General features: G+C 41.3%; 2 protein-coding genes across 10 annotated transcripts in view; one reads left to right on the forward strand and one right to left on the reverse strand.

Moving 5' to 3' along the window:
* The first annotated feature begins 2,247 nt into the window (after positions 1 to 2,247).
* Positions 2,248 to 14,059, forward strand: LOC110984186 (cyclic AMP-dependent transcription factor ATF-2-like). 4 transcript variants are annotated; one of them, XM_022244099.2, is made up of 10 exons: positions 2,248 to 2,394; positions 5,813 to 5,921; positions 6,157 to 6,253; positions 7,025 to 7,137; positions 7,788 to 8,119; positions 9,360 to 9,585; positions 9,958 to 10,109; positions 10,868 to 11,030; positions 12,175 to 12,289; positions 12,535 to 14,059. In XM_022244099.2, the coding sequence occupies exons 2-10, from the start codon at positions 5,871 to 5,873 to the stop codon at positions 12,639 to 12,641; spliced, it is 1,356 nt and encodes a 451-aa protein (XP_022099791.2). In that variant the 5' UTR covers positions 2,248 to 2,394; positions 5,813 to 5,870; the 3' UTR covers positions 12,642 to 14,059. The 4 variants fall into 4 exon arrangements, with proteins under 4 accessions (XP_022099791.2, XP_022099793.2, XP_022099792.2 ...); XM_022244101.2 differs by having other exon boundaries at positions 12,538 to 14,059; XM_022244100.2 differs by having other exon boundaries at positions 2,311 to 2,468.
* A 341-nt stretch (positions 14,060 to 14,400) lies between these two features.
* The window catches only part of LOC110984185 (tight junction protein 1-like), a 65,150-nt gene continuing 60,451 nt past the window's right edge, over positions 14,401 to 19,099 (reverse strand). For all 6 annotated transcript variants that reach the window (XM_022244095.2, XM_022244091.2, XM_022244093.2 and 3 more), the window contains one exon: positions 14,401 to 18,394. In XM_022244095.2, the coding sequence (XP_022099787.2) occupies positions 18,294 to 18,394 (101 nt within the window). In that variant the 3' untranslated portion in view covers positions 14,401 to 18,293. The remainder of the gene's footprint in view (positions 18,395 to 19,099) is intronic.

Consider the following 19,099-nt stretch of genomic DNA (forward strand, 5'->3'; position numbering starts at 1 on the left):
TACTAGTGCAGATGTCTTAACCACTCGAAGAAGAATAAGTCGGCCGGCAGAGAGGTGCCGTGTTGAAGTTTATTGGTTAGCATCTTTCAAGGTCAGCGTTAACAGCTAGTCTGCACAAGTTAATTTCGACCAGCCAGCCCAGCCTAATTACTGAAGCACGCGTAGTAACAATTAATCCTGCAGCTGCATTATGGAACGCACGTAGCCTAGTTACAGCGACCTGAGTCACTCATTCTGACCAGTGAGAGAGATGTACTAAATGTATAATTCTGTTACCTGTAAATGTGATAGAGGGAGTGAGGCACCCAAGTGACTTTAGAAATAAATGGGATAATTTTGAGATGTGTTAATAAAGAAGCTGTTTCCTCGAGTAATTTTCTTCATGGCCTGTCACTTATTTATGCGTGCGCCTGCGCTTTTTTTTTTAGACTGCCTCTTCTGATGGTGAAATCTTCCTGGTGAGCCTGGACTGCCTTAACCTCCCCATCCCTACCCTTGGACCCCGCATAATTAGGAAAGTTGTTTGACACTTTGGATTTCTCCCCCTCTCCCTCGCTCGTTCCCGACCCGTCCCCATCTGCTGACTGTGACTCACTGCATGAGACTACAAACAGCAGGCAAGACAGTCTTCAGTATACGGTGGGTATATACGCCAGGTTCTCATTATTCTCTGACTTAACGGGCCCCCTCACCCGTTACAATACTTTTTAAATGAGAATAATACTGGGTGGTGGTTCAAATGCGAATGCGGCATCGGGCTCATTTAACATGATGTTAGGGGAGAAAAAAATCCAAAGCCTTACTCACAGCAGTGACCTAGCCACGGGGGGGGGGCTTGAGGGGCATGTGCCCCCCCCACAAATTACCGGTGCCCCCCAGGTGCCCCCCCCACAAAAAACCCACACCACAGAAAGTTGGTGCCCCCATAAGATACTGGTGCCCCTTGTGCCCCCCCTTAGTAAAATTCTAGCTACGGCACTAACTCACAGTCCCGGTATCCTTGCTCTTATTTGCAGGTGTTGTTTTCTTTGGGTTTTGATGCTAATATTTGATAAATGGATTTATAGATTACTTTCTTTCCTACGAACGTATAAAGTATTCTTTGCAAAAAAAATGGCGGGGGGCCACACAAATTTAACCCCACAATAATGATATTGAACAGGCCGGCATGGAGTCCATCTGTATGAACTGACGTGGATCGAAAATTGAGATCAAGATTGGGGGACCGTGGTGCCGGGGGATGGGGAGGGTGGCAAAGGAGGCCTAAGGGACAGGAATAATTGTTTTGCTGCGTTTATAACCCTATTAAACTATATTAAATCAAATCTGTCTGACCCTATCAGAATGAATGTTTTGATCTGTGACAAAAACCGAAGACAGTACGGAAAACTTCCCACCCACACGTATAATTTTTTTTCACATAAATACATAGTACGTATGTGAAACCATGGAGCTATTAAATGGTGAAACTATCACGTTCGTACGTGCATTCCTTTGTGTGCGTGGTGGTAAATATGTTTCCTTTATACGGGAATTCACATCAATGTACTACACACTGAACGTGGCCGTGGCGTGCCGGGGGGAGGCGCTCGGGGGACCCCCCAGGTTTTCTCCTCACTGCGCCACGCGGAAGTAGTTACTAGAGCTAGCTATATCTAAAGATTAGACCTATCTTGCAGTTCAGCGATCTCCCATTTATCACACAAGAATAATATGTGAATACTGCAAAGGCGTCCTTGGACAAATTATATACTCCCCCCACCAAAAAAAATTGCGAAGATCCTGAATGTACACTCTAAATGTAACTGGAAGTATTTCTCGCGGCTTCTGAAAATTTAAATTCAATGATTGCTGCCATTAAAATCTATGTAGGCCTACATGAAACATTTTGACCGACAAAGCTACATCATTCATCAGTACATAGGGTTTAATTTCCAAAATTTTGAAATGATAACTTTTTTGAGCGAATATTTTATCGTCACCAATTTATTTGCTCCTAAACACCGTGAAAGTAACTATGTATCTCTTTTCTGATTCAGTTAGTTTTCGTACTAAAAGTCGCGAAAGACTACACAGCATATTTACTTCGAGAGAGGAAGTTTGGATTACAAGTTTTGTCGTTAGCTAGGCGCCACGTGATCTCAATTAATATTCCAAGACAATAGTCGGTACCCAACCCTGCCCCTTTACAGTTCTCAATAAAGTACATAATTCTTCCAGATACCATACTTACCGCCCCAGCCTGATCATGACGTCATTGGGAAATTTTCATCGGCCATATTACGCTCGATCGTGCACACTACGTAATGGTACAAGAATAACGTGTCGCGTCATCTACGGCTAACGTGGTTGATCAACAAGGAAGCGAGGGAGAACTGCTACATTTCAAGATCGGTAAGGCAGAGACACCCTTGAATTCTTCTTTTAAAGGATCGCCCCATGACTTGGAAAGGGTTCACGAGAAGGGGGTATGTAGAAATTGCTTACGAGTAGGCAGTTGGCGGGTGAAAAGTTTGCCACGGTTTGTAGTGAATGATTTCGGCCGAAGTGGTTCCGTGTGTGTTCGTATACTGTGTCCGGCACCAACTGAATGCCCACCTAGTACATCCGTCCATGCTCCGACCTAGTCCTGCACGTCCTAATTCAGTAATTGCAGTACGATTTGTAACAATCTTCACTTTTAGGAAACCTCATCATTTCTGTTTCAAGTATTTTTTTTTACATTTTATACGGTGTGTATGACTAAAATAATGTTTGTCATGTAGGCCTAGGCCAATATCATGAATATACTATAGGTAGTATTAGTAGTAAGCCTGGGGCTGGAGAAATCATCCTTTTGCCATTTTGTTGGGGCATGGACATGATGGAGGGAGGAAATGGTTGAGGAAGGTTTGCTGGGAATTAACACACATACCGTACTGCACTTTAGGCCAACATGTAGGACCTAGAAGTAGCAGGATCCTAGGTAAGGACAACAACACGTCACAATTTCAGCTGGTCTAGCATGACAGCATTTCAATTTTCTGTCGGGTGCTACTTTGCTGTTTCAAAACCACTTTTTTTCAGCAACAAAGTCGCATGTCTAACTTTAATAGGCCTACTTTGTTTTTTCATCTGTATGTCGGACTGTTTACCAACTCAACTTGGGACAACTTGATCGTTGAGACAACTTGACAGAAGGGACAACTGACCATTAACCCTCCTTTAGTTTTACAGCACAAGTATGCAGAAGTGCCCAAGGTTACTCTCTTGCACATTGGTGCAGCGCACAACACAACACAGCTGTGCTTCTTTGAGGTGTTTATCAAGTGACCCAAAGAGTGACTTCAGCATAGCAGGGTTATGCAAGTTTTCCGTTCAGACAACTTGGCTGTACAAGGCATGAACATGACGTTGTGTGAGGCAGTTAGCACTGATTGTAGATTAATGTTTTGGGGCCAGATTTATGTGTGTCGCGTTACTCTGCTCCGCAACTTGCTGAGCATGATGTGCGCATTGACCTGGTGATGCATACATGGACTGGTGGGAGGCACATCGGCCCCTCCTACCAGCGTGGTGCAGGGCTGTTGGCAGGCACAAGTGTGGGAGACAGTAAATCCATCTCCTTATCATGGAGTTGTTTCTTTTTCCTTCCTTTCTCTTTTAAATCGAGAGAAAAAAGTGGGCAAAGTGACTGTAAAGTGCATATGCAGTCATCAAGAGTCGACATCTCTCAATCAACGAATAACCCCAATGGTCAGTGTGTCGATTTGAGGCACAGTCAGTCGAGTTGTCCCACCTGTTGAGTTGTCCCAACGGTGGATTTGTCTGAGCCCCTTTCATCCATGTCTTCCACTAATGAGTATATGATTATGATTATATGCAGTTGTAATGTTTTGCTCATTTTTATTGTATTTTAACTAGTATTTTTAATGTGAAGCGTCACTGACAATTTAGTTTCAAGTGACGCTATAGAAATAATAATTATTGTTATTAGAATTGTTATATTATGTGACATGATGAAGATTCTGATATCCCAAGAGTTTTAGAGTCCCTATGGGGTCCGAGGCAGAGTGGGAAGCGTTTTCAGCCTGCATGTTAAGTGCTTATATATGAGGCTTCCTGTGAATTTACATGAGTGCAGAATTTCGTACCCCTACTCTGGGGTTCATCGTCCACTATGCTCTGTGTTGGATGATGAACCATACTCCAGAGTTCTAGGGCTGCAGGATTTGGCATTCCCAAGATATTCCCAAGAAACATCCCATGATAGAAACAAACATGTTCAACTTTCAGTTTGTTGTAATTTGAACGTCTTGCACATTACCCCAGTCTTTTTAGGTGCAGAATGATAGACACCCTCTAAATTACCAGGTCGCTCTATCTCAACCCTACTCGAAACACACCTCATCAGAGCTTGTACACAGTGTTTAAAGAAAAAGGATCCCTCAACATTTGTCACCCACATAATGTCTGCATTCACCAGGATGCCCAACTCATCAGGGCCCAATTTCATGGTGCTGCTTACCGCAGAATTCTGCACTTATGATCTCCATTCTGTGCTAAGTGCAAGCAGAAAAATTCAGCACTAACCCTTTCAACACAGAATCCTTAGTTATGGGATGTACATGTACCTATGAGCACAAGCCAAAATTCCTTGCTAACTCGTGAAATACGTTCAGCGTAAGGGCAGAATTTTCTGCTATGGTAAGCACTGATTTTTCGCTTGCGGTAAGCAGCGCTGTGAAATTGGGCCCAAGATGAGTAGATACATTGTACATCTACAAAAAAAGCTTTGAGCTGTTCCTTCTCAAGCAATTACTGAAAAAAAGGGGCCTTATGGCTCATTTTCACAAGACAGTTTACATTTGCCTGTGTAACAAGCTTGCGGGCAAAAAACCTTAAGAAACAGCTTTTGCCACCCGTCGGCAGTAATGTAGCTTTTTTATGCAATGGCAAGTCAGCTTTTTTTTCATAATCCAAAATTGGGGTTGGTGGGCCCAAAAATTAGGGGTGGATTAAAATATTAAATCATTTTCAATTTTGAATGGCCACTTACATTTTATTAATGAGTCAGTTTAACTGTGTTTTGAGTTGGGTCCCATATCAAACACGAAACATGAAAACCTGAAACTTATTTTCCTTTCAAGAGCATCTTCTTGTATTAGTCAAGTCAGACTGACCAGTTTAAAGTATTCAAATTTTCAATCTGATTTATTGTTTGGCAAGTTAGAGTAACATGTCTATGTATACAGTGATGAAATACAGGTGACTGAGGAATAGCTCCCAAATAAAATTCATTAACATCAATCAGTTTTGCAATATTCCAAATTACTAGCGTACACACACACACATGAAAAACGACTGGACAGGAAAAACAGAATATGCGTAGAAGTTTGCTTATTGCAGCTGGGACCCATAATGTATCCAGAAAAGTACCAAATATGATCGGAAGCAATTTGACTTGAGTATACAAGTGGGTTGTTTCACTGTGTATCTGGTTAAATTGATGAATCACCAGTCTCGCTGTTGGGCATACCTGCTATTGATAGTTTGGAATGATGTCATCATTGTGGGGTCAGCTGAACGGTTGTGCACAGTGGACACACAGCATGCTTTCTTGGGACAAAAAGTGTCAAATTTAGGTCGTTACCAGTCGCCTGAGTTGTGTGACCCCGAGTCACGAAACTTTACAAAAGTGTCAAATTATCAACTGGCTGGGTTAGGTTTTGAAGACTTACATGTAGTTTCTACACACATGCATTCCTTATGATTCCAAAAGACAGATGTGAATGACATTCTGGTTATGTATTTGCATTCTGTGTCCACACAGGGAATCATTGTTTGGGGGAAAAGATTAGCTTGGCAGAATTTGATGATAGCAAGGCATCATGGGAGACAGCGGAAAGCCATTTGCCTGCACAGAAATTGGCTGTAACCAGGTTTGTATTTCTTGTTTTGCAAATTTATAGTTGGAGAATTCTGAGTCTGAAATACAAGTCATGTTCTTCATGTTGTTGACCCACATTGAAGTCAGGGTATATTTCTAACTTTTCACAGTGTATTGGTTGCACATTGCCTCAACAGTTTGTCGATGGCATGAAAAAAGTTGTTTGATTTCCCTTCCTTGACAGAATCAGAAATTTTCATACCTGTGTGTTCTCCGTTTGATTTCAGCGTTTTGTGAATGAGGATCACCTGGAGGTGCACAGGAGGAAACATGAGATGTCACTGGGACTCCGAGACCTAAAATCATTGGACACCCCTGTTATTGGTAGGAATTACTCTTGAACCATCTGAAAAAGTGTGTTCCTGAATGTGGGCTTGTATCAATTCTCTCCGAGTGTGACTTTTTTCAAGGTAGACAGGCCAGTGACTTCCACATTGGATGCGTTTGGAGAATGCAGCACCCTGTCAGAAAAGTCTCAAAATGAATGTCAGAAAAGTCTCAAAAGTTAGGGGGTGGATCAGATGATAGAAAGGCACTCATTTGAGCCATATAAAAAATAGCTGTGCTACGGTGGCTGGGCGGATAAAATTTCTGTTCTTCTCTTGAAGGATTTTTATCCGAAATTGTTAAGGTTAGGATGATGGTCAGTTTTGGCGACATTGTCAGATCTCTTTACATGTCAATGCAACATATCAGCAATGCATAATCACTGGTTGAGTTAAGACGGTCTTCATCTGGAAAATGGGTGGTTGTGGGAATAAATGCATGTAACAACAAGCCCCTTTGGAAGGCTTTTTTTATTAAAACCTAAACATGTATAAACAGGCTCTGGGGTGTTGCTTTGTAATTGATTTTCCAAAATAGAAAGCTATAAGTTCTGCACGATTAGCTGATTTGGTCTGGTAACTGGAACACGAATCTTCTTGGTTGGCGTTTGCAGTTTCTGTTCTTTGCATTTTTCTGAGTGCATTTGCCGTGGTAGCTTATGTATACCTCCTCTACAGTGTGGCAGACATTCACAGCTCATTTTGTTCATCTCTTTAGAAATCTTCATCTCTCGGTATTATTTGGTCCTTTTCCCCCTTTGATCCACAGCGGACCAGACGCCCACCCCGACACGATTTCTGAAGAACTGCGAAGACGGGGGCCTCTTCAGTGAACCTCCAAATCCATTTGATGCTCTGTTCCGCAAAGCCAGCGCCTTCAGAGTAAGGGTCCAGATTTATCTCCATCTTTTGAGTTGTCAATGTTGAGGTACATTTCTCTTTAATAATCATCATCATTGAAATCCTCTTAATTTTTTTTTTGAGTACTTGAAGTTTCTCAACCACACACTGCAATTCTTAAACAAGAATCATGCTCAGTGTTAAGAAAAAAAGATCCAACAGGTCAACCATGCCCGGTCCAAATGGTGTAAAAGAGTCCAGTCCTGCATCCTGTCTCATGGTTGAACTATGGCATTGTCTAAGAAAAATGTAGTTCCCGTTGTATCTGAAAGATAGTTTTGCTGTTGAGCTGTTTTGCATAGTATGGTCCTTCAGATATGCACACTGTTTGTAAGCTATTGCTTTTAGCATAGATAAGGTCTACTGGGCCATCTTTCCAAGCATGAATGCAGTAATAAGTACTTGACCCTAACCCTTCCATTTCCGTTGAATTCCACCAAGAGGTTTTGGAGAGTTTGGTGGGATCGAGAAGCTAGTCCCCGTTACATTGCGATTGATGTTCATTGAAGTCAAAAGTGTGTGTCACTTGTGCACTGCACAGTGGTTGACCGTGAAGGATTCAGGGAAAAAGGTTCCTTGAAAAAAAAAATCAAATTTGATTTATTCCTCTCTCTTTGTTCTCTCGTGTTCAGGCCACTGATGCCACAGACATGTCCTCCTCCAAGGTAGGGGAGACGACCTTGGACATTGGCGAGTCGGTTGTGGAGATCAACAGGGACTCCGAGCACACCGCTGAGGAGTCCTCTCAGCAGGCCGTCTCCTCTACAACGGGTGACGAGGCGGCCCAGCTCGGGCAGGCAGTGATCCTCGGGGAGATGCCCCCAGGGGAAGAGGATGTAGCGGGCCTACCAGGGCAGGTGGTGGAAGTGTCCACCGTCTCCCAGACCTCCCAGGAAGTACTGCCATCCCTGCAGCCGGCCCCACCTACGGTGATCCAGTCCCTGGCACCAGCAGTACAGAGCAGGTGAGGAAAACTTTCTTAGAAAGTCATAACACTGCATGAGCAGTGTTGTCTGAGAGGTTGCGATAAACTTCACAAGCTTACTCAGGTGGGACGTGAATCCACCACCTTCTGCTAACTAGTGCAGACGTCTTAACCACTTGACCCCAAAGCTTGCAAGGGTTGGCTGGCCCGGTCGAAGTCAGATGTAGTACCAGGTACACTTTTTTGCATTGGGAAGATGTCACTTTTCAATGATGATCACTGACGTGAGTCCTGGAAAAAATTAACATCTTCCCTGATGCAAAAAGATTTTTTTGTTGTGTGTGCCAGAAGCTCATTCAAATGAAACATGAATTGCATGACCAAAATCCGTCCGATAACACCTTGTCACCATCCATATTTAGATCAAACTTTTAATGGCTGATCCCGGCACATATGAGCTTAGTGATGCAGAACAAATTATGTTGTTTTTTTTTTTCAATATCTAGTTACTTGATCCCAAGGTCGATTGTGACACTTGGTTGAATCTGGTGTTCTTGTCCCTACTTGCCAATTTTCATCATGAACACCCTTCTGTTTCATTCCAGCTCATGCATTGTATTGACAGGGGCTGATGTGATTATGTGGTTTTTGTGGTCATTTCAACTGGGCAGGAAGAAGGCATGGCTAATTTTCCATCTGAATGTGCAGAACCTAAGATGATTTGGCATTGGGGCTGGGCACTCACTGTAGAAGTTGCTCTCAGATGTCCCTCTAATCTCTCTGGCTGTTGAAGCAGTACCTGTGCATGGGTCATGAGCTGTTATTTTACACTTGAGGGTCTGGTACCATTTCCAATCACAGCTCAACTCATCCCACTTCTTACACCTCTCAGATGTCCCTCTAATCTCTCTGGCTGTTGAAGCAGTACCTGTGCATGGGTCATGAGCTGTTATTTTACACTTGAGGGTCTGGTACCATTTCCAATCATAGCTCAACTCATCCCACTTCTTACACCTCTCAGATGTCCCTCTAATCTCTCCGGCTGTTGAAGCAGTACCTGTGCATGGGTCATGAGCTGTTATTTTACACTTGAGGGTCTGGTACCATTTCCAATCATAGCTCAACTCTTCCCACTTCTTACACCTCTCAGATGTCCCTCTAATCTCTCTGGCTGTTGAAGCAGTACCTGTGCATGGGTCATGAGCTGTTATTTTACACTTGAGGGTCTGGTACCATTTCCAATCACAGCTCAACTCATCCCACTTCTTACACCTCTCAGTGCCCCGATACAGCAGCAGACAGTTCAGCTCAACCGGAGCACCATCCCCATCTCGGGCCCCATCCTCTTGCGCCTGCCAGGGGGCCAGACCATTCCCGTTGTCCCACCCTCGGTGGCCAACCCCCAGGCACCCATCCCTGTGGCCATCTCGGCGGTGCCCCAGGTGTCGGTGGTGGTCAGCCAGGTGTCGGAGACTTTGCCGCTGGATTCTAAGTCGGTGAAGCAGGTAAAAACCGAAAGGACCTTCTTATGGAGGGCAGCGTCATACTTTTTCTGTATACCCTTATTGTGTATGATATATTTTTTGTCATCCATCGCTTACTGTGTACATTTACATGCACTTTCTTCTGAACAACTGTCTCACAGAATGAACAGCATACATGTGAATAATCCAGATTGACAAGGTGCATTTTATTTGAGGGCAAGTTTAGGCGGTAACCCGTGCCCAAAATGTATCATGGGTACCAGGCAAAGTCGACCAGTAATTGAGAGAACTTGCTCTGAAATATGAGGTGTTACCATGTTGGTTCACTTTTTTTTGTCAATAAACTCAAGATCCAAAATAACTCTGGTTGTCAACATTTCCTGCCGTGAACAGAAACTGAAGAACAGCCTACTGACAAACCAGTCGCAAGGCAACATGGGAGTCATGGCTCAAGCAGTGGATGTGGTCACCAGGCAGCAAGGCATGGTAAATGAAGTGTCCATTGAGACGTCTGGGGACCAAGGCTCGTCTGATGGTCAAATCAAGTGAGTTTAGTGTGATTTTCATCGCAGTCTGTCTACCAACAAGTGCACTCTAAGACAGTAATCAAATAAGGAATAGCATGACCAAATTTCACAGAATGAGTCCTAAGGGCATTTTTTTTTACTTACTAATTGTCCACATGCATTAGAAAGGGTATACACCGGCCTCTATTTTGCTGGTTTGCACAGTTTATATTAATTATTTATTTTCTTCAAAGTGGCTCACGGAAGTCTCAAGATTGCTCAACTAATTCTATATGGTTGGGTCACTAATTGGATGTATGTAGTTGTAGATCCATTCCATCAGTCTCCATCTTCTATTTCCTGTTCTTTTTCCATGGAAATATCTGATGTGAAACAAACTATATAGGGAAACTGACTAGGTGCTTATAAATGATTATAAAGATGAGCAAAGAAATTGACTGGAGTGGGATTTGAACCTGCGACCTCTGTAATACCGTACCGGTGCTCTACCAACTGAGCTATCCAGTCTGTTGAAATGAATTAGAAGAGAAAAGGTAGTGTGAAAATTTGTATGCTGTGCTCCGAAGAAAAGAGTACCAGTCAAAATAATAAATCTGTGTCTTGATGTGGTCTTCAAGCACCGTACCATAGCAGACTGGTCAAAATGCTGCTTCTAAAATAAGTGCAGAAAGACTTGTTACCAGTGTCCCTGTGTTTATTACAACATTGGATCACAAACTTATCCTGACCAGTTAGAAACACTGTGCAATTATACTCATGTTTCCATGCAATAACAGGAGGCGACGGCGAAACTCAGATATGAGCGCTGACGAGAAGAGGGAGAGGTTCCTGGAGCGCAACCGGGCGGCGGCGACACGGTGCCGCAACAAGCGTAAGCAGTGGATCAACAACTTGGAGCAAAAGGCTGAGGAATACAAGAGCACTAACAACGTGCTGCTGGTAAGCACCAGGCAAGCTAGGCAACAGGAGATCCCAGGACACGTTGTATAACATGAAATACAAAGGCGTTACATCAGAGGCAGTAGGCCTGTGCCAAACAGTGGAATATGGGCTCTTTTATCCAGAATTTTCAAGGATTATTTTGAGATTGAGTTGCAGGTACAAGGCAGTGATATTTTGAGAGGTGTTTCTCAAAAGCATGAAACTGGTATTTGTTTCGTTCCTTCGAGTTGGCTAAAGTGAGAAAGTATGAGCATACTGTATTGATGATAATGTTTCATGTTGTGCATCCAAAAGACTGCTTTTCCAGAGGCTGGGTTGACTGAAAATTTGCCGTAACACTGAGTGTTGAACTATTCAATCCGACTTTGGGCCTAGTAACTGGCAGAAAGTAGAATAGTCTTGAAATAAAGAGAAACCTGACGACATCTGTGGTTAAGCAAAAAAACAGTGTGTGAGTCTGTTCCACGCAGGAACAAGAGAAGGGCAGGTTATGCCAAAGCAATGGAGTCCCTCTGGAGTTGGCTTTCCACACTAAAGTTCAGGTGCACTTAGTGCCGCACCCAGTTGATACGTAGAGATTCCTGGTTTACATCAAATCTGTCCTCACCAGCCTCTCTTCACCGATCAGAGTGAGGTAGTTGCTGTCATAGTAGAAATTGCTCCTGTACTACACAGATACCATAGGGCACCATAGAAACACTCCACCATCTGAGGTATCCAGCTGGGTATTTTTTGGGGGGGGGTTGTAGTTGATTAGAAAAGACGCTGCAGCGTGTTATTTTTCTGGAACAGGAATGCATCTGAGCATTGGTGCATTGCAAGTGAAACATGACAGACATTTCTACTACTGGGGGTGAACGTGATGGAACTCAAAAGGAGCCTTGCAGTTCTCACCTTCTCATAGCCGTCAAGTTCATGATTTGATTGAAAGTTAGCACGTTTGTAGAGAGAGCTCGCTCTTATTATTTCTTCCTTGGTTACTGATTATTACCAGATGGAGAATCCACAAACCAAATGTCTTGGAAATTCTTCGTCCGGATGGCTCACGCATCAAATCGGACTTGGCACATTATCTTCACGTTCAAGTGAAGACAGTGATCTGATTGCCTTGTTTTTCCCTGTTTGTTTCCATCACCTGCAGTCTGAAGTTGCCAAGCTGAGAGAGGAGGTAGCCCAGTTGAAGCAGCTCCTTTTGGCCCACAACGACTGTCCAGTCACCGTCATGCAGCGCCAGAACGGTGGTAACATTTTCACAGGTACACCTTCCCATTTGATATCTTTGGAGCCTGCCTGTCAGGTTTCCCTTGGCAACTCTGCATGAAATTGTTGTTGGGTTTATTGTCCGGAAAAGGGGACAGCAGGACCTCAACTTCTGTTGGGGTTAAGTTCTAGAATTCTGTATTCAGAAGTTTACAAACTTTGCACCAACATCTAGACCTTGAACACCAACATGTATTTTGAATGTGTTAGAGGACTGACACGGATTAAATCCAATTTGCAGCAGCTGTGGACTTGCAGAAGAAGGACCCCTCAGCGGGCAGAGATGGAAGTCAATCACCGAGGGGGGAATCTATTGTCCTGGAGGAGGCCAAGACCCTCCCAAGGTGACCTGGCCATGCCCCCACCCAACGGAGAATGCATGCAGTGATTTGTGAAAACCGAGTCGCGATTGGCTGAGTTTTCAGGTGGAACCTTTTGTTTGTGATTGCAGTCTGCATATTTTACAAGCTGACTTCAGGTTGATAGATCTTTATCCAAGTCGAGTCATCAACTTTGAAGTCAGGGTTGGCTTTCCTTTTGTTGTCGTAAAACAACCTGTAAAATTGCAGATGGCAACCACCCAGAAAGGATTTATGAGCTGATCTTAGACTTGCCTTAACACATTGTACAGTATTTAAAGAAATCAAATTCTATGAAGTAAGTTGACACTTCTGCTTGTGGTTGTCTCCAACTCCAAACTTTATTTTGTAATATTGTACAAAGCAAGGAGTAATTGTGAGTAAAGTACAGTTGACTGTAATTGTTGAGAGACGTCCTTACTGATCTGCTGCTCACAACACTGCACGAGGGGGAATTTAGAAAGTTTAAAGCCTCTTCACTGGAGGTTGGAAATAGCTTAATGCACGGTCCTGCACTTTTTGAATAGATGAAGGATTGAGGAAAACAGGTTGCTTGAGGTTGGATGAAAGGTCAGATGGTTTGCTGGGGAATCTCCTAATTATGCGTTTTATCATCAACAAGTGTGTATTGTTACCAAAGTGAAAACAGAATATAACCAATATGGGTAGCCAAAGTAGAATAGTGTGTAAAATAAATGAATGGTACTTTAAACTCTTACTGTATAAATTGATGTTCAATGATACTTTATTATTCCATTTTCTTTTGTATCCTTCATTGCCAATTGTGGTGGTATTTGAAGCAAGACTAATCTCCAGTCTTTCTACTAAGTGGGTGGAGTTTATAGCAAGGAATGTGACTTTTACTTTATTGGGGAAACACTTAGGTGCTTGTTCAAAGTTTCAGCTGTGAGGATATTGTACGTTTGTTGCATTTTGAGTGTGTTACTTTTCTAGTAGATGCATTTTATTTTCTATGTATATTTTTTTCCTGTGTTAGGTCTTGTTTTAAACTGTACATGTATGCAACGTTAGTTTGACTGTTGTTTCACAACATATGATTTTGTGCATTCAGACATTTTATTTTGTTCTTAATAGAAATGCATTTACATGTATTTCATATTTTTCAATGCTTTTCTTGAGGTGCTCTTGAAAATGATAACCAATTGTAGTTACGTTTTTTTCTTATATTTCATTTTCATTAGGTTTGAGAATGTAGTAATTAAATGCTACTTGAAGTGTTTACATTATTTATTTACATTTTTGTTGCTAAAATCCCGTAGGAGAAGTCTTCAGATATCTGTGTGAAACCATGTAAAATGTACATTTTTTTCTCAAAACTGTTTTGGTTGTGAACAAAAGAGAAATGTGATTTGACATTAAATAGCTATCCTTCAAAAATACGAGTAATTAATTGTCGTTGGATGAGATATGAAGCTTTTCATGGTAGAGGTAGCACCCTGGATATATCTCTCTTTGAGCATGTGGGGTTCTGAAAAGAAAAAAAATTGTCCGCATCCGATTTGAAGTCGCATTGTTCTTTTTTGCTACTCATACTCAAAGAGTGTTTAGTCTTTTTTTTTTCAATCATATCGTAAAATCTGTTACGCTGCCTGTCTTATACATGGCAGAAATAATGTGAACTCCCAAACATGAGTGGTGGAGATAAACACTATCCCTAATTGAACCAACCTTAATGGAAAACAAAATTTTCAAATTTAAGTACAAAATGAAGCAAACTGATAACAATGTTTACTCTTCCTCTCTTTTAAATGGTTTAATATCAAACATTTGGTACTGGTCTCTAAAGTTACAAGCTGGTAATCATAGACCCTTGGCCCAGTTTGGTGTCCAATAATCGAACAGTTGAAATGACTTACAAAATCCTTTTTTTTTAAATGAACATCACATGCTTCATAATGCATAACGAGTATATTAGATCCAAACTGAACTTAGCCACTACATTGGTTGCAATGTTTATGTACAACTTTCATGAGTAAAATGACAAAGGAAAAGAAAGTAAATGAAATGACAAAACCTACGTCAAGTAAACTGCTGTTGACAATCTGTTAGAATAATGACGGCGTAGAATAGTGATCAGTTTAAGCAAACTCGGGTTCTTATGAATCTTCACAACATTTGTTCACTTAACTCACTCCTGCAAAGCACCTGTTCTCAAACTGAAGAGCAAGTGCTGACTGGATATTGTTGGCTGAGTGAGTGATCGATCAGTTAACATGAACGTGGTCACTCAAGTATTTGAGTGGTGCCTTTACTGATGATTCACTAGCTAACAATTAACTCTTCTACGTCAATGTGCTGTTGATAACAAAATTCTCCACAGATCCCAAATGTTAAAAGAAAAAAATGAAATCCCAACAAAATATCATGTTTCCACTGCTAATTCATACGTGTAATTTTGTAAATTTGTATGGTTAAAACTGTTATTTTCCGATGGAAAGAAAAATATGTTTGATGACCATATGCAAAAACAAAGTACATTTACAGATCTTAAAGAATGGCTTCCCGAACAAGATCAACTCAATACCTACAATGATCTTTTTTTTTAAAAAGTCAGTAAGGAATATATACAGCTACTAAAAATACAATCTCAAGTTTAGCATATCTGAGTAAAATCATACAAAACAATGTCAGGATACACAATACTTAAATAGGGATTAACATTTTAAAAATCTACAAATCAAAAGAAAGATTAGCATATATTTGAATATCCATTATATCATTTGAATATCCACATTCTGAAATGCTAGTCATGGGCTGCATCCTAGTCTGTTGTCTAGAGCTAGATCTAGGTCTTCACTCCATTGAGAATATGCGGAGACGCGCTAACAACAGGCCTAGCTGTAGCTCTTGTGAATCCCATTTCGGGCACGGCTATTATTCAGCTATGTATGTTATACTCGAAGTCCCCACGAAACCTTCAAATGACACCAATGGGACCCTTTTCTAACCTTAAAAAGGGGGGGGGATAAACTGAATAATCTCTACAAGGCACTACTGTGATTTGGGATGCAAATGTTCATCTGTTTTCCCATGGCATTACCTCCCTTTATACTCGACATTGCATTTACCACAAGCCCTTGCTGTCTGCCACCGTTGACATCAGACAGTGACTCGGTATCTTGTTTTGACTGTCAGCAAGCCACACATGGCAAACAATGTCCATTTCAGACACATCCTGATAATGAAAGATGGTGGGCCAAAAACGTACAGGGGAATGCCTAAAAATGTTCAGAGAAAATGTAAGACACACACTTAAAAATCCCACTTAAAAAGTGAACGGACACAAAAACTCCTGCAAAAACTTATCTCCACTTCCCCAAATGGGATTTTAACAATCATAATGCCCTCTCAAGGAAACTTGCTAGGACTGCAAAGGTATTGGACATTAGTGACAATGTTAAAGAACATTAACATATGGAGCTAGCTTGAAAACAACTCTTTCTTGGTCGGCACCTTGACAGTAAAAATGAAAACTCTCATGCTTCAGTAATATTTCATTTAAACTCAACCTGTCATTTGATTAAGATGTTGCAAAGTCTGGAGAGGGCAGATTCTACAAACACACTTCCCACTAGACTGGTCCCCCCATCGACGGCAGATCGACAATGGTTGGTTAAGACAAGTCCGACCAAGTCAAAGTACAGTTCTTGCGCAAACTTGCTCATCCTGTTCTATGTGTGTGCAATATTTGGCCAACCACGGCAAGTACTATACAAGATGTGCTGCTGGATAGTTGTGTCTAGTACATCTAGTCTTTGCTCTGTTTCTTGTGTATTCTACATATACATAAACCTGCTACAACATAATACAAACTGGAGACAAGCGGACTACCAATACATGAGACTGAGCAACCGCAGCTAAAAAAAATCCATTTAAAAATAAATCCCCCAATGTCCTTAAAACATGTATAAAAAATTTTCACACTTATATCGCTTGTTAACAAAATAGATTTTTCAGTGTCGAAAGTGTCCACCTAGATGTTAGAATATCATACAAAAGTCATCCAATTAACGTTAGTTACACACTATATCATTAATTTCTTTTCCAACCAATCACTTTCCACGGAAATTCTACAGCTACAAGGATTATATACATGCATCAAATGTATAAAAATAAAATAAAACCAAAACAAAAAAAGAACAAAAAACCTTATTTCCACAATGAATATCAAATGTAAAACTTAACGCTACCTTCAGGGATATCTGCCACTCATTAATATACAGACACTACATTATACTGACTGCTTTGGCATTTAATACAAAGTACCTTAGGACACTACACGGACAAAACACTGCATGATGGAATGCGTGTGCCTTGAAATGAATACATTACTTTGCGAATAACAAAACCTACTGTTTTAACATAAGCATTACAAACTTAATTGTAACAGGCTGGTTCACATTTTGCTGGGGGAAATAAAATGGGATTACTGGAGCTTATTTTGACATTGTTTCATTGGCTTTTTTTCCACACTGATAGACTACTGGACTTTTCAGCCACCTATAACATCTCAATGCTGTTATGATGAGTTTGTGTATTGGTACGTCCCATGCATTTCTTTAAATTCAAATCACTAAATGGTTTAGGAATGATTTAAAAAATGAGGAATGGAACTTAGTGCACTGTACTTCCCAGATTTAGATCTACACTTATATATACAAATGATACTTGAACAAACAGTCATAACTAGGGTCAAACAAAGAGATTAGAACAGAGCAGAGAATTGGAAGGGAAAAGGTCAATGTAACATGGCGGTTTTCAGTCACGTTCTATTGCAGACTTGGTCCCAAGTGATAAACTTTCAAATTCAAAGCCTTCGCGAGGTCAATTTCATCTTCTTTAAATTTAAAAAAAAATTATTTTAGAAAAACAAACACCTGGTTCAGAATTCATTCTCTGTCTTAACTTGCTATCTAAACACTTGCAAACATTTTGAATGTGAATATCTATGTCTTGCTGAGCTGGCATCTAACCACCCACGGCAAGCTGGAGTTGCGTAGCAACAATGGTATCCCCTGTGGTGAAATTACCAAACATTACCAGCAGTGTTGGGGCACTTCTTTGGTATGCAGCATATGACTAAATGCTAAAACTGCAGGGCATGGCTGAAACCGAGTGCCCTCAATGCATTATCACTGTAAAACTAAGCATCCACCCATCTTAGGTACCAACTAACTTGGCATGTACAAACCAATGACCACCAGAACAGTGCATATAGACAAGTGAAATGTGCCTCCAACTTGGCCTACCTAATTTGATTAGGCTGTACAGTTCTTGTGCTGTATCAAAGAAGCTTACATCAAACCAAACAAGGTCTACAATGGAGTTGGGTGAACCCATTTTCTACAGGAATAAACACCTAGTTCACCCATGAGCGTAAGTGAAGCATGCAGGCCAAACATGCGCAAATACAACTCCTTGATGGATGCACATGAAAATGAACCTGGGATACGTTGGCAGGAATGTTGAATCATGAATGTAAACACTGCATGTATGACCAAAACCAGTTTACCACTACCCACATATCACTCCTTAGTTGTCTTTTTTTTTTTTAGGTGACAACCAAAAAATTGTTCTGAACACTTTGCTGGGACTGCATTGGAGATATGAACTAACAAGTCTAGAAGTGATCCACTAAGATAGAGACGCTGTTAGCATTGACCTGGCATTTGCTCTCTTCGTTGCCCGGTATGACCATGTTCTCCCACTGGGTTGGGACATCTGAAACAAAAAAGTGGAACAACATAGAAAATATGAAAGAAAAGTCAACAACACATATAACATGTTGGCCCAGTTAATATCAAAAGATATATACATGTACACTGCTTGGAATACCCTCTTTTCAGAGCCACTGAACACAAACAACATTCACGGCTGAGCTTGATCTGAATCTTGCATCTAGAGCTAGACATGGAAGTTTTTTACTGTAGTTACAAAGTTCTCTGAACACGTCTGACAACAGCTCTGGAAGTCTGTTATCGATCTGGTCAATATGGACCTAGTCAATAAAACCTTGATATCTCACTACCGATGTGGAGTCTGGGAACCATCGATTGGCTGTTGCCTTTATGACCTTTTCAAAGTGGGGCCAACTGTGTTCTGTGAGTCAGTGCACTTGCAACATGAGACCAACTTGACTTCAAGAGGGTTAGTAGCACTGCCAAGACGGACAGCAACCACTGGCCCTTTCTTTAGTTAACAAACATTGACTGCCATTTTGTAAGGGCAACAAAAGTTTGCGGAAAGTTACCCCTTTGGTTGGTAACAACCTTTGCCGCAAATGCACTTTCTTACATCATCCGCAGGAGGGATTTTTTATGTCGTATTTACCAGTTTTCATTATTTTGTGCTTTAAAATTTGCTTCTTTCAGTTTCTGTACTCTTAGCCAGCCAGCGAGAATTGGCGTAATAGCAAAATAAAGATTG

This window comes from Acanthaster planci, linkage group LG08, assembly GCF_054643075.1.
Source record: "Acanthaster planci isolate LZ-2023a linkage group LG08, COTS_SCS, whole genome shotgun sequence".
Classification (NCBI taxonomy): domain Eukaryota; kingdom Metazoa; phylum Echinodermata; class Asteroidea; order Valvatida; family Acanthasteridae; genus Acanthaster; species Acanthaster planci.

Excerpts from the sequence above, each read along its gene's own strand:
- LOC110984186 (XM_022244099.2), top strand. The coding sequence starts at position 5,871 with ATGGGAGACAGCGGAAAGCCATTTGCCTGCACAGAAATTGGCTGTAAC. Across the intron at positions 11,031-12,174 it reads GCACTAACAACGTGCTGCTG|TCTGAAGTTGCCAAGCTGAG; the intron begins GTAAGCACCAGG and ends CATCACCTGCAG. Across the intron at positions 12,290-12,534 it reads CGGTGGTAACATTTTCACAG|CAGCTGTGGACTTGCAGAAG; the intron begins GTACACCTTCCC and ends TCCAATTTGCAG.